Source organism: Saimiri boliviensis, chromosome 10 (genome assembly GCF_048565385.1).
Source record: "Saimiri boliviensis isolate mSaiBol1 chromosome 10, mSaiBol1.pri, whole genome shotgun sequence".
NCBI lineage: Eukaryota > Metazoa > Chordata > Mammalia > Primates > Cebidae > Saimiri > Saimiri boliviensis.
The window spans coordinates 63,886,763-63,901,873 of NC_133458.1; the positions used below are offsets into that span (position 1 = coordinate 63,886,763).

At 38.2% G+C, this 15,111-nt stretch overlaps 1 protein-coding gene across 2 annotated transcripts in view; it reads right to left on the reverse strand.

The window, feature by feature from the left end:
• Positions 1 to 1,136: 1,136 nt before the first annotated feature.
• ABCB1 (ATP binding cassette subfamily B member 1) overlaps positions 1,137 to 15,111 on the reverse strand; it is a 118,712-nt gene continuing 104,737 nt past the window's right edge. Inside the window, exons 27-28 of one of the 2 annotated variants that reach the window (XM_074379358.1) lie at positions 14,444 to 14,590; positions 1,137 to 1,786 (exon numbers count right to left, since the gene is read on the reverse strand). In XM_074379358.1, the coding sequence (XP_074235459.1) occupies positions 1,748 to 1,786; positions 14,444 to 14,590 (186 nt within the window). In that variant the 3' untranslated portion in view covers positions 1,137 to 1,747. Of the gene's footprint in view, positions 1,787 to 12,729; positions 13,307 to 14,443; positions 14,591 to 15,111 lie in introns of those variants that run through there. The other variant, XM_074379357.1, reaches the window with a different exon arrangement.

The following is a 15,111-nucleotide window of genomic DNA, read 5'->3' on the forward strand; positions in this document are numbered from 1 at the left end:
TTCATGACAAAAACACCAAAAGCAATTGCAACAAAAGCCAAAACTGACAAATTGGATCTAATTAAACTAAAGAGCTTCTGCACAGCAAAAGAAACTATCATCAGAGTGAACAGGCACCCTGTAGAATCTGTCAAGGTCTTATATCCAGAATCTACAAGGAACCTTAACAAATTTACATGAAAAAAAAAACAAACATCAAAAAGTTGGCAAAGAATACTTGGCCTTGTCGGACATGACCCTGGAGTGGAGGGAGACAGAGAGTGAGGTTGACATGCCTGGCAAGGGAGGAAGTCAGGTCTCCCTACTTTGCTTGTGTAGGAGTGGGACTGGGTAATAGCACAGCTTTTTCTGTAACGTTTGGCTAGAGTAGAGTGACTCTTGTTTCAACGTGTTCTCTCTTGCTAGGCTGCCCTTTCTGGGTCCTTTTCTAGGAGGCGCAGGACTTTTTTGTCTGTATGCATTGGCATTTTGGGGTTACTGCCTTCTTTTGCTCCAAGTCTGCGATATAGGAGGCAGACAAACAAACCGGAAACTTACCACCATGTGTCCTTCCTTGGATTCCAAAACCCTTAGCTAGTCTGTCTTATTTTCTCCACATTTCAATTGTTTTGTTCAATTGTTTGTTTTATTTATAATGTTCAGTATTTTTAATTGTACTTAAAGGGCAAATAGGAAAAAGTATGTCTACTCCATTTTCCCAGAAGTTGCTGCCTGTTTTTTAAATCCATTTTTCTCTGATGGGGTACAGGGGAAAAGGATGAAGATTCTAAAATCACGTTAGCCAATTTTTGTATTTGTTCCTCAATAGAAAAAGGGCTGCAAAGTATTAGATAATAAGATTTAAGTCATTTGCTCATTTTTCTCTTCCTCACTCTCACCCTGTTAGTAACATACAGTCTATTTTGGCTACTTATAAAAATCTGTATATTTTTCTATGTAAGGCATGAAGGTGGATGGACATTGTCTAAGTCTGGCCTCACACTTACTCCACAATAAAACATAAAATCAGATGCCAATAATTATAGACCTCACCATAGCAGGACAATGAGGCAATGTTAAAAACTAAGAGGATGAGCTCTTCATTTGTGTAGCTATAATTTATATACTAACTACATTAATTACAGTTAATTATATGATGTTACATTATATTATACTGCATTCGTTATACCCATTTTTGCATCTTTACTTTTCCATTTGACAATGAACAACTTCAGGAAAGAGGATGAACCAAATCGGTTATCTGGAACATTGCAAGCACCTGATAAATGCTCTTCTTTATCTTCCTGCCTACCCGCTTCTCCACTGCCAGCTAGTTCAGGAATTAGGGCAGAAACACCAGGGGAGAAATGTCTACAACTAATTTAGGTTTGAAGGCTTGAAGAAGACGTCTGAATGATCACCCGGTAGGTCTCCTGTCACTCCCTCAAGCTGAATCTTTCAGGAAGTGCTGGCCACCTTTCACACAACCCCATCCGTCTTTGGAGATCCTGATGTATGCATACACCAACGGATTGGAAAGAAGGGTTGCGGTATCCTGTCTTCCACTTCTCTCTTTTAGAGTTCTGACCAAGTTTGTCAATATTTATTCATTTGTACAATCAATACTTATGGAGGAAGAGCAGGTTGGAATGAAAAGCATACCCACAGGCAAGCTTTTCCAAACTGTGACCTGAGGAATGCCAACAGGTGCTTAGTGATAACGAGTGTTCCATGATGAAGTAAGTTTGAGAGATGCTGCTTACGACACTCAGAAGATCACAATCCACATCACAGATTCTGGGAAGTTCTACAGTAAAAAAAAAAAAAAAATCCTTTAACTTTGTTTGCAGTGTTTCCTCTCCCTCCCAATACCCCAAAATACCCATTGAAAGCACAATATCTATAGTCTCTTTAAACTTATTCATAATGCCACTCCTAAGAGAAATAATCCTAAAAGTTCCAAGAGCAGGGAAGCAATGCCAAAGACAGATGCAGGTGAAGAATGGAGACATGGAAGAAAGAAGGTGTGATGTTAATTTGACTGAGTCAAAAAGCAGAGAAGGATGTGGTGGGATATAAAAGAGTGTTGACACATTACAGGCTAAAAACTAGGAGGAATTTAGACCTTCAGAGTTCATTGAGAGGATTTTGAGAAAGCATATACTGGCCAAGAATGATGGACTCTTTTGCCATAATTTGAATTGTCATGTGTCAAATGAGTCAAAGTCTCAGCATGACAAATGGCATATTCAAATTAGGATAGTCAAAGAAGATTTAATGAAGGAACTATTTACAAAGGTAGGGGTAGAACATAGGGCATGGTGGATATACTGTAATGGATAGCAAAATGTCTTGGGGCCACAAACATTGGGGCGGTGTATGGCCTTCCCTAGGCCAGTGTGGATCAGGGAAGGGACCAGTTCCCAGAAGCCATATTGAGCATCATGTAGACAGAACTGCTTCAAGAACAGCAGTGATCCACCCCAACTATCTCCAGGCACTCCCCGCCACTTCAGCTGAGCCACGGAAGTCAACTTCCTTAAGTAAAAAGCAGCATGGAGAGGAGTGTGGAGAGTAGATATGGAAGGGCAAAAGGAAGATATCTGGCACAGGTCTGAAGATGAAGAACCTGGACACTGCCAACAGGTATTTAAACTCTATTTTTCTGACTAGCTGTGTCTGTTCATGATTCATGCAACACTTTTGTTTTGTTCTTCCTTTTTCTTCTACTTTTATTTTAGGTTCCAGGGGTACATGTGCAGATTTGTTATGTGCTTAAATTATGGTTGCTGAGGCTTGGTGTACAAATGATCCTATCATCTAGTTAGTGAGCACAGTACCCAACAGGTAGTCTTCCAATGCACACATGCCCCCACCTTTCCCTCTCAAGTAGGCCCCAGTGTCTATTGTTCCTATCTTTGTGTCACGTGTACTCAATGCTTAGTTACAAACTATAAGTGAGAATATGTGGTATTTGGATTTCTGTTCCTGTGTTAGTTTGCTTAGGATAAGGGCCTCCACCTTCATCCATGTTGCTGCAAAGGACATGACTTCATGTTTTATTATGTCTACATGGTATTCTGTGGCATATATGTACCACATTTTTGTTATCCAATCCAGCATGGATGGGCATCTTCATTGATTCCATGTCTTTGCTATTGTTAATAATGCTTTCTGCAGCACTTTGAAAGAGAATATCTACTATGTCAAGACATTGTGTTGAGACAGTGAAGACATAAAGATAATAAGACAGAGACTAGACCTTAGATATGTAAAATAGCTATAAACAGTGAAAATAAGGAAATAGTTAAAATACACAGTGAAACATAAATAAGTATAGAAAGCATATGGGAGTTCAGTGCAGAGAATTTTCATAGCTAACTTATGAGCTTAGCCTTGATCTGCAATGCAATAAAATTGTTGGCTAAGGTGGCCTTTCTAGCATAAATGCAAATTTTAAAATCTGATTTAAATCTGATTTCAGCTACCAATGAATGAATTTAATTTCATTATTATAACCAAATATAACCCATAATCAAAATTTTAGCTACTCAAAAAAGTTGCTTTCTGAATTAAAGTATATGATAAAGACAAATTCATAAATGCTAATTTTTGTGAAATACCTGCATTTTGTGTTTAGTCTCTGACACTTTTTAAACACTCCTTAAAATATTTGTTCTCGGCTGGGTGCAGTGACTCACGCCTGTAATTCCAGCACTTTGGGAGGCCGAGGCAGGCGGATCACGAGGTCAAGAATTCAAGACCAGCCTGACCAATATGGTGAAACCCTGTCTCTACCAAAAATACAAATATTAGCTGGGTATGCTGGCACACACCTGTGGTCCCAGCTACTCAGGAGACTGAGGCAGAAGAATCCCTTGAACCTGGGAGGCAAAGGTTACAGTGAGCTGAGATTGCACCATTGCATTCTAGACTGAGCAACACAGCAAGGCTCCGTGTTAAAAAAAAAAAAAATTGTTCTCATAAAGGAAATCTTTAATATTGTTTTTAACTTTATCCTATTTCCTTTTTGGCCTATTTCTCTCCAGGCTTTGTCTATATGCATATGTTCATGACCTGGGCTCTCTGAATCTGAATAACTTTATACCATTCTTTAATTAAAAAGTGGTAGAATATTGTGGTCATGGGGTCTTTCACATAATTCAGGAAGTCTCAGCCATATTTTGGCTAGACCTGGCACTATCCCAAAATAACACAGAAAATCATTGATAGGTGCTGCCTGAGTCATGTGTTTAAACTGAAGAATGGGGATAACAGTGTCATTGCCCATGGTGATAGAGATGTTTTGCATAGGAGAGAGTTGAAAAGGGACAATGAACTCATGGAAATTAAAAAAGAAATTGCACTCAAATCTTGAAAGAAATGAAAGCCTCAACTGCAAATTGGCTTGCATATGTAACTAAAATATTAGATTTATGACTTTGATAATATAGTTCAGTTTTGTCTTTCTATTCTTGACTAAAAAGAAAAATGTGATTTCCTGCCTATCTTAGTAGAATGTTGTGTGCACCAACCCCCATGGTTGTGGTTAAAATTCTACAGCTACAAAAGCTCTCTTGTAGTCTACCCACACATTCAGGAGTCACAAAGCAGGTTTCTGAAGTTGGTCCTTTTTTCCTTTTACTTATGGAATTTGTAAAGGATTATATTTTCACCTTTATAATGGAAATAGAAAAAGTAAAATGTGAGTTATTTTACAAAATTTCACTGTACAGGTACATTTGAAAGAATGAGGCCACTCTAAAGTGAGGCATATCTCAACAGTAACATTATTTCAAAAGAATCACAACGAAAATTAAAACAATAAAAGTTATTCTGGCACGCCAGACCCTTCAGGCTCAGGTCCTGCCACTTGGCCCAGTCTCATTCCAGCCTCCACCCACCCTTCCTTACACCCAACATCTAAAATTCTGTCTGCACTGAATCTCTTCTGGTTCCAGCTCTCTAAGCTGTTCTATACTGCCCTCCACATCCACGCTCCTCCTCTATTATTCATTTGACATGCATCTGTTCCATTATCCAGGAAGCTTTTTATTTAATAGGCTTTCTTTTTAGAGTCAAAGCAAAACTGAGTGGAAAGTACAGAGACTTCCCATGTATCTCCTATTTCTACACACTGATTGCCTCCCAACCAGAGTGACACATTTGTTACAACGATGACTCTAGTCTACACTAACACATTATCACCCAAAGTCCAAATAGTTTATATTACAGTTCACTCTTGTTATTGTACATTCAGTGGGTTTGGACAAATGCATAATGATATGTGTCCACCACTGCAGTATCTTATAGAGTAGTTTCACTGCCCTAAAAAAAAAAATTATCTGTTTCATCTCTCACTGTCTCCAATCTCTAGCAACCACTGATCTTCTTACTATCTCTGTAGTTTTGCCTTTTCCAGAATGTGATGTAGTTGGAATCATACAGTTGGACTCTCTTGAGATTGGGTTCTTTCACTTAGTAATATGCATTTAATTTTCTTCTGTGACTTTTCATGGCTCATTTCTCTTTAGCACTGCATGATATTTCATTGTGTGGATGCACCACAGTTTTTAAAATATCAATTCACTTTCCAAAGAACATCTTGGTTGCCCTGGAATCCTTTTTAGCCCCTAAACCACTCTCCACAGATGTAATTGCTCTTTTCTTGATCCTCACTACCACACCCCATTACCTTGCATCATGGCACCAATACGCATTATTAAACTATGTCCTGTCTCCTAAGCTGTAAGCGCCTTGTCTAATCATTGCACTCCCAATATCTAGTCCAGTAGGCAATTAACATAATCGTTAAATAAATACAAACAAGTTCCTTTTCATAAAAGAGAAGTGGTAGCTTTGAAGAGCAAGAAAAATATGAAAGGAACATTTTTTTGGTCTTATATCTTATGTATTGGGTGTTATCCTAAATACCTCATTACACTATTTAGTGCTCAATGAATCCAGTGAGGAAGGTATTGAAATCCCATGTTTTCCAGTGCAGAAACAGAGGCTTAAAGAAAGTAAGTAACTTGCCTGGGAAGCCACACATGTTAACAAACTGGCAGCCAGAACAGAAGCCCAGGTTTCTCTGACTGGAGAGCCTAGGAGCTTGGCTGGACAACAAGCATAATCAATGAGAGGGAAATCATTTAAATTTAGCCACCCAGTTGAGAAAGCGAAAACTGGGTTTCAACTCAAAGGTCACTTTTCCTTATGACTCAAACTGGCTATTATGAAAGAGCCCAGGTAAAAATATTTCATCATATATCTTTGTCCTTGCACACATCTGTAAGCATTCCTGCTTTTCTCTTCGTTATTCTGATTTCTCCAAACTGCAAGGGCAGAGGTCTTTCACCTTGGTGTCAGAAGTTCCAAGAGGGACAAAGGACGACAGTTGCAGAAAATGCTTCCTGAAAATCTTTTGTTTAATCTTTGTTTTTTCCTAAGAGCAACAAATCTCTTATTATTTTTTTCATTTAAGAAATGTTTTTATTGAAGACTTTTGATATACCAGGTATTGATAGAGGTATTGATGTATACAATGATAAACCAGGTGCCCACCATGATATTGCAGCTAAGAGGGATTGTTTTGAAGATCAAGAGAGTTAAGGTCACTGAAAGTCCTTAATAGGCTCTGGAACTCAGAGGGTTATTACTTGTTCTGGTTATGAATTGGCTTAAAACTAATGGTTTTTACAATCTCTTCTAGTTGTATGGATGGGCTGGGCTCTGCTGAGGGGTTCTCTTCTCACTAGGTTGCAGTCACATGCTATATTAGGCCCTTCTTGGGGCTGAAACTTGATGCTGGCAGTGGGCTAGGGGCCGAGCTGGGTCAGGTTCCATAGCCACCCCATGTAATGTGGGCTTTTCATAAAAGAGTGACTGGAATCATCACAGTTCAGGCTCTGGTCCTTGGTTTAAAATACCCTGAAACCTATTTTGTCAAGTAGAGGTCTCAGAGGGAGACCTCAGAGATGGTGGGCACAGGGCAGGAGCAGCAGAACCTTGTCTGGGAGGCTCCCCTCTGGTCCTGTGGTCCTGTGACTCATACATCCAGCCTGGGGTCCTCAGGTGGGGACTGCGAAGAGGCTGGCTGTCCCTTGGGAGCTGGAGCAGGGTGAAGTGCACTTGGACTTCAGACTCTGGTTTCTCCCCAGGCTGAAGTAGATCTTGAGGTGGCAAGGAATGGAACAGCTGGTGCCGTGGGAGAGCAGAGGGTGACTTTGAACTGGGCGGAAGCAGGTGACATGCCCAGCAGCCACTGGCTTTTCCGTTACACACAGATCAGCAGGCCAAGTTCACCCTTGGAAAGAAGTTGTAAAAATCAGTAGATGCCTTTCAAGGCCTTTGTTTTGGAGGCTTCTTTGAAGGGTCTTGCCTCCAGTTCTGACCTTGGAGCAAGTGTTAAGTGACCTCGCGGAATGTCACTGAGGCTCCTTTTGAAACAGATTCAGGAAGAAACGGTTGTCCTGAAAAGTGCTTCCTTCCCTTTGTCTAGGGGGAATTCAATGGATATCTGTGTTTTATAACATTCCTTGCTTTAAGTTAAGTCTTAAAACTTTTACAAATGACTTTCATACACATCATCTGATTGTTCAGACTTATAGGGTGTCAGACATCTGCTGTTGATGGCTGTGCTTTCTGAGCAAGGGTTGTGAAGCAAAAACTCCCTCCCCTCCTGCCCATCCCGTTATGTCCCTCCTCCCATCACCAGGGCTTGCTCTTTCCTTCTTCTTTCTGTTCTTTACTTCTTTCTGGGAGGTGAGGTGGGGAGGGGGCTCTTACATAGAGTCCTGCGTACCTGTCACCCAGCTTCCCTCAATGATGACATGTAGTAACTGTAGTTCAAACAAATCCAGAACACTAAAATTGGTTACTATACTACTACAACATTCATATATATCATATATATATATGAATTCATATATATATATCATATATATATACACTACTACAACTTTCATGTATATATATGATATATATGGTACAATACTGTTACTATACTACAACATTCATATATATATGAATTCATATATATATCATATATATACCACATTCATATATATATACAACATTCATATATATATGAATTCATAGATATATCACATATCATATATATGGTACAATACTGTTACTGCACTACTACAACTTTCATATATATGAGAAATACTGTTACTGTACTACAATATATATTTCATATATATATATATGAAAGTTGTAGTAGTACAGTAACTGTAATGTACCAATTTTAGTGTTCTGGATTTGATATATATATATTCTTTTACAAAATTAAGAACACACAATTTGTATAAGTCTTTTGTCTTTTATTCTGTATAGTGGGTAAGGCTCAGTCCTCAGGTCTTACTGTAATGATGGGCTCCCCTATTTTTCATGTACAATTATATGGCTTTAGCTAAGAAACTTCTTTATATATTTTATATTAACAAAGTCCTTTTTAGGTATTAATTTGTGATAGACTGAAACTGACCCAGAAAAAGATACACACTTTTCTACACACACACACACACACACACACACACACACACACACACAAATTGGCAAAAGAACAGACACTTACTGAGCCTCTGCTATATGCCAAGGACTTTGTCAAACACTGGAACAAAGTGATGCAAAGACACAGTCCTCTCCTCAAAGGGTTCACACATCAGAGCATGTGCCTTAAGCTGAGATCTAAGAAAAATTAGTTTCTAAAAAAGACCCCTTATTGAGACCTGGGGACAAATGGCTGCATTATGTGTCAGGAAAGAGACCGAAGCACATTTTATCCTAATAACGGGAGTTGATTCTCGTGAACCAAATAGAAGAACCATCATTGTTAAAGTTGGGTATAACTAAATAATCTGGGAACTAGGAAAACAAAGAAGCCTGGGCTAGAAAAGGATTGAATTCAAGTAAGTCACATATGCTGGGACCCATTCGTGCATTGTCTGCATCCTGAGGGCCACACCTCAAATATCTATTGCTTTGATGTCATCTCCAAGCCATATGAACAAATCCTCCTCCTTTTAAAGAGTTTCTCATCTCCCTCACGGTCACAGCATTTCCCGGCCAGCCTCTATCCTCCCTCCACCACTTACTAAGCTGTGAGTGTTTTCCCATAGCTACCTGTTCTCTGTTATTCAGCCCAACTCGGAGCCACATGACCCTCACTGCTTGTGTTTTCTCTTAAATAAAAGCATCTTATTTAGCGTCACTGATTTGAGGCTTGTATTAGTTTCCTGAGACTGCTGTGACAAATTACCACAAGCATGGTGGCTTAAAACAACAGAATATTCTTCTCTCCTAGTTCTGGAAGTTAGAAATCCAAAATCCAGCAGGACTGCAATTCCTTCATGGACTCCAGGGGATAATCCATTTGTTGTCGCTTTCAGCTTTTGGTGGTTGCTGGCATTTCTTGACCTGTGGCTGCATCACTCTGATTTCTGCCCCTGTGATCATATCACCTCCTCTTCTTCCATGTCACTCCTTCTTGTACCTCACTTTTATAAGGACACTGGACCTTGGATTTAGGGCCCACCCAGATAATCCAGAATGATCTCCTCAAGATCCTTAATTATATCTGTAAAGACTCTTTATCCAAATAAAGTCACATTCACAGGTTCTGAGGACTAGGATGCAGAGATGCCTTTTTGGAGGCCACCTTTCAACTCACTGCAGGGGTTTTCCTGTCCACTCCCTCTGGGTACCAGTATTTTCATCACATTATGCTCCTATTCAGAGTCATCAATGGTTTTTCATCTTCTATCTCTTCAAATCTGAATTCCTCTGCCTGGCATTCCAGGCTTACCACAATTTGGCTCCACCTAAATTTGATACCTCACCAACATCCCACAATTTACTTCACCAGACATTTAGTGAGTGTCTACTATGCCTAAGACACTGTTTCTAGGCTTTTGGGGATACCAAAATAATTACAGTGTCACCCAGCCTTCACAGTGTGGCCCTGCTGAGAAGACAAAAGTACACAGCTATGAAACACAACACAACAAACACCACAGTCACGTCCCACCAGGCAGCCTCTGTGCTATGCACACTCCTGCTAGTCTGCTGTATCAGTCCATTCTCACACTGCTATAAAGAATTCTATAAATTATTTATAAATGACCAACAGTGGGTCATTTATGAAGAAAAGAGGTTTAATTGACTCAAAGTTCCACAGGCTGTACAGCCGGCATGGGTAGGGATGCCTCAGGAAGCTTATAATCATGGAATAAGGGTGAAGGAGAAGCAAGAACATCTTCCCAAAATACAAAAGTTAGCTGGGCATGGTGGCAGGTGCCTGTAGTCCCAGCTACTCAGGAGGCTGAGGCAGGCGAATTGCTTGAACCTGGCAGGCAGAGGTTGCAGTGAGCTGAGATTGGGCCACTGCACTCCAGCCTGGGCAACAGAACGAGACTCTGTCTCAAAAACAAAAAAAGAACAACTTCCCATGGTGGCAGGAGAGAGAGAGGGAAGCAGGAAGTGCTACGCACTTTTAAACAACCAGATCTTGGGAGAACTCACTCACTATCATGAGAACAGCAAATGGGGAATCTGCCCCTGCAATCCAATCACCTCCCACCAGGTCAGTCCCCCCAACATTGGGGATTACAATTCAACATGAGATTTGGGTGGAGACACAGAGCCAAACCAAATCACAGGCTTTTAACTATTATCCAAAACATGTGACACAATTTGGTACTTAATCACATAGTCCTACAGCTTCACTACTGTAATCACCTTTTGTGTCGCCCAATAAATGTTTCTTAAACATAAGAACTTCTGCTTCTCCTACTTTCTACCAGTTACTCCAAGAATGTTAGAAATAATCGTGTATATGTCTTTGAGTGAGACTTTGCTTATAGTAAAATCGTTTGTTGCATCTGAAGTCACTTGAATGTGGTAATTGACCCTGTGAGGTAAATTTGGAGAAAATAAATGGTGTGAAAAAGAGCACCCCATCTCTGCCAGCCTTTAAAGCTAAGGGTGCAACAATGTACTCAGGCAGGAAAAGCCAGGGCCCTGGGAGGCATTTCACCTCCACACAACTCCAGCCAGGGCAGAACAGTGAACAGGGAAGCACCATTCAGAGAGAGCCAGTGAGTGTCACCCAACAGCAACTCGACTATGCAAATGACAATATAAAATACTTTTACTTTTCTTTTTATAGACATCTAAGAATTTTTTTTTTAAATAAAAGTCTCATGTAAAGAGAGTGTCCTCATAGCAGACATACAAAGAATTAAGGGGAACATCTTTATCTTTAAGAAGCCAAATGAAGTGGCATGGTTTTATGCTTCTATTCAAATAAATGTGTCAAAATTTTCTAAACTAAGCACACTTTTAAAAGTCTTAAAATTTTAAAATAAAAGCTGAAAAATTAGGAGGTAAAATCATTTCTAACTCTGGTTTATTTTGGACTATCTCTCAGAAGTTTAAATAAATGTGTGTATATATATATATATATAATTATACATATTATATATGTGTGTATATATATATATACTAAAATACATATATAATATGTATAATTATATATATGTGTGTGTATATATATAAAAACCTAAAAAAGCCACCATATTGTTGTAGCCATTTGGCAACCATTTTTTCTTTATATAAAATTATTATATTTTATAATAGTCTTTAATTTTTTAATGATTATATGGTATTCTACTTTGTGAATGCACCAAAATTTAATGTATAGTTTCTTACTGTCAAATATTTAGAGCTTTCCAATTTTCAATATTATAAGTAATGCTAATAACAGTATCCTTTTACGTATCTCTTAAATTATTAGAATTATAATTACTGTCTTGAAGGATATACATTTACATTTTTTAGTTACATTATCAAATAACAAAGAAGTTTACATCAAAGACCAATTCAACTAATAAGAAATGTCATATTAGATATTTTTTTAATTCATAATTAAGTTACTAGGCAAAAAATGATATTTTGTTTTAATTTGCATTTCTTTGATTATTAAAACTGTATATACATTTTTCTCATGTATTTCTTCTTTAGGAATTATATCTTTTGGCCATTTTTTTTTCCTGGAGGTGATGGCTTATTTTTTTTTCTTTTTAGAAGTTCATGATTTAAGACATCAATTGCTTATAAGTACAGTTTGTAATGTTTATAATGTTTATAATGCTTTTTGGCTAATTTAAAAAATTTTCTCATCCAGAGTACCAATCTATGGGATATACTTTTTTCTTTTCTTTTTTTTTTTTTTAATCATGTTTGCATCAAGATGTAGTTAAACTCATGGCACATTTTAAACATCTGCAGATCAGTAGGATCACTTTTGGAAGAGGTCAATTATTGGCAAAAATGATTCAAAAAGTAAATGTATTTTGGAAGTACAAAAATCTTAAAAATCCTTAAAGAACCCTTTACAAAAGCAATGCAAAATATTTACTGTACATCTAAGTAATATACCTGTTATAATTGTGCCTCACCCCACCTCTCAAAATTTTATATTGATCTTTGTTTTGAGTCTGAGAGCCACCTTAATGTGGAAATGCAAGAATCAGCAGTATCAAGTCCAAGAAGAATGAAGCCAGATGGTTTTGTAAGACCCAATGTGAATAGACACATACAACAGAAATTATTTAAACTGCTTAACCATTCCCACAAAAATGAGTAGGTGTACTTAAAGAAAACTTTTTTTAAGCAGAAGTTATCTACAATATTCCAGTTGAGAGAAGATATATTCACAGGCAGTTTGGACAAGATGACACGCCATTTACATGAAAGTTTAGTTTTATTACAGGCACTTTATGCAAACATTTCAATACTTTTTGCTACTTCTATAATCTTTTAGCAAGGCAACCAGTTACAGTCCAAATGAGAAAATATAAACAAAATTACACATTTTATTTTTTAAAATCTACTTTAATTCTGTTATAAAATGTATAATGCAATTTAAACCAGGATGTCTCCCCACTTGATGAAGTCTCTCGCTCTGTTCCTTTAATTATGAAATCTCTGAAGACTCTGAACTTGATTGAGGAAATGTTAAACAGACAACTCTTCATAATTCTATAAATGCTTGCTTTTTAACTTCGATTAAATGCTATATTAAAAAATATGTAACATCTCATACAGTTACAGTTCACTGGCGCTTTGCTCCAGCCTGGACACTGACCATTGAAAAATAGATGCCTTTCTGTGCCAGCAGCTGCTGATGCGTGCCATGCTCCTTGATTCTGCCATTCTGAAACACCACTATTAAGTCTGCATTCTGGATGGTGGACAGGCGGTGAGCAATCACAATGCAGGTGCGGCCTTCTCTGGCTTTGTCCAGGGCTTCTTGGACAACCTATTCCATAATCATATAAATTAATTCTCATAGTTATTTCCCCTATTCCTCTTCCATAAAAAGCTCCATAATGAATTTCTCCAACAACAGTCTTTCTTTAACAAGATGTCAGCGAAGTAGATCAGGTTTTTGAAAACAAAGAATTTATCGTATCAGAAGATGACGGAACCTGAGTTTGGATTAGTTCCAAGGCAGCAATTATCTACCCCCACCTTTTTTTTTTAAATTTGAGACAGGTTCTCATTCTGTCACCCAGGGTGGAATGTAGTGATGCAATCACGGCTTACTGCAGTCTTGACCTCCTGGGCTCAAGCGATTCTTCCACCTCAGCCTCCCGAGTAGCTGGGACTCTTAAGTTCCCACCACCATCGCTGGCTAATTATTTTTAATTTTTGTAGAGACAAGGTCTCCCTATGTTGCCCAGGCTGGTCTCAAACTCCTAGGCTCAAGTGATCCTCCCACCTCAGCCTCCCAAAGTGCTGAGATTACAGGTGTGAGTCACAGCAGTAGATGCAGGCCAGCAGTCATCTACTCTTAAAGTTAAGGCAGTAAATACAGTTCACAGAATCATTTAAAAACATTTACTAATGTGTCTAGCCACATAACATTCTTGAAAACGGACCTCAAATCCAGCTCACAGTAAATTTAGGAAGCCTGAGCAAAGACCAAACACAGACTCCTGAATTTTAGTATTATAAGGTAGGGAATATCTCATGTGGAATTTGTCTTTCAGATCATCTGAATTCGTTACCTTTTCTCTGACTAGAAATAATTGCTAATATTTATCTTAAAAGGTACAGGCAGATTTGAACATTGTTTTACCCTCCCACTTTTTTTTTATGGTTGCTGAAGAAATGCTGCTAGTAGGCGTGGGAAATACGCCTCCCGAAAGCAGCTTCTTCGTTCAGCACAAAGTGATCTCGGGACAGTTCGTGAAGCATATGTGCTCTAAGACTAATCTGTCTTGTGCCATCTTGACTCTCCTGAATAATAGCTACAGAAAGTGTTTACATTTTACTGAAAGGTGATAAAAGTAACCATCAATAATCTGGCTACATTTTGTTCTTTACTGTGTAGAATGGAGCATTTTTAAGGATGACTGATTCAAGTATGAATGAACCCAATTTAAATTCTTACCTTTTCACTTTCTGTATCCAGAGCTGATGTGGCTTCATCCAAAAGCAAAATATGAGGCTGTCTAACAAGGGCCCGAGCTATGGCCACACGCTGTTTCTGGCCACCAGAGAGCTGGGTTCCTTTGTCTCCTACTCTGGTGTTATATTTCTGTAAATAAGGTTTTGTTGTTATGAAAGTAGAACTGATAGTAAAGTTCTAACAGGTTGCTTATAGAAAGTGGGATAGATGATTCTATACACTCCAAAAATTTAGGTTCTGAAGCTAAGAATGGTTCATGGATAATTAAGGAAACAACAATTAAAAAAAGTCCAAATGGCAGGTTTCCTATCTCTTTGAAAATGGATGTTTGGGCCTTATGATGGTATATGGTTTAGTGTAAACAAGTCAGCTTTTTAATGAAGAAGAATATTGCTGCCATGTTAGTATCTTCTATCTTCTGGTTTCATTATATCTGGGACAAAGATTGGCAGGAGAAAGGAAATTTGATTTGAACAAGGTATTCATAATAAAGTAATTGAAGCTCAATTTACTTGTAACCAGCAGGTGACACTCTCTGCATGATTTTAAATTAAGGAAAGTCATTCTTGGGATGTTAGTCTTTTAGTGTCTGTTTTTATGAAATACCTCCAACACTTAAACAACTTTAATGGATGCTGCATAAAGGATTC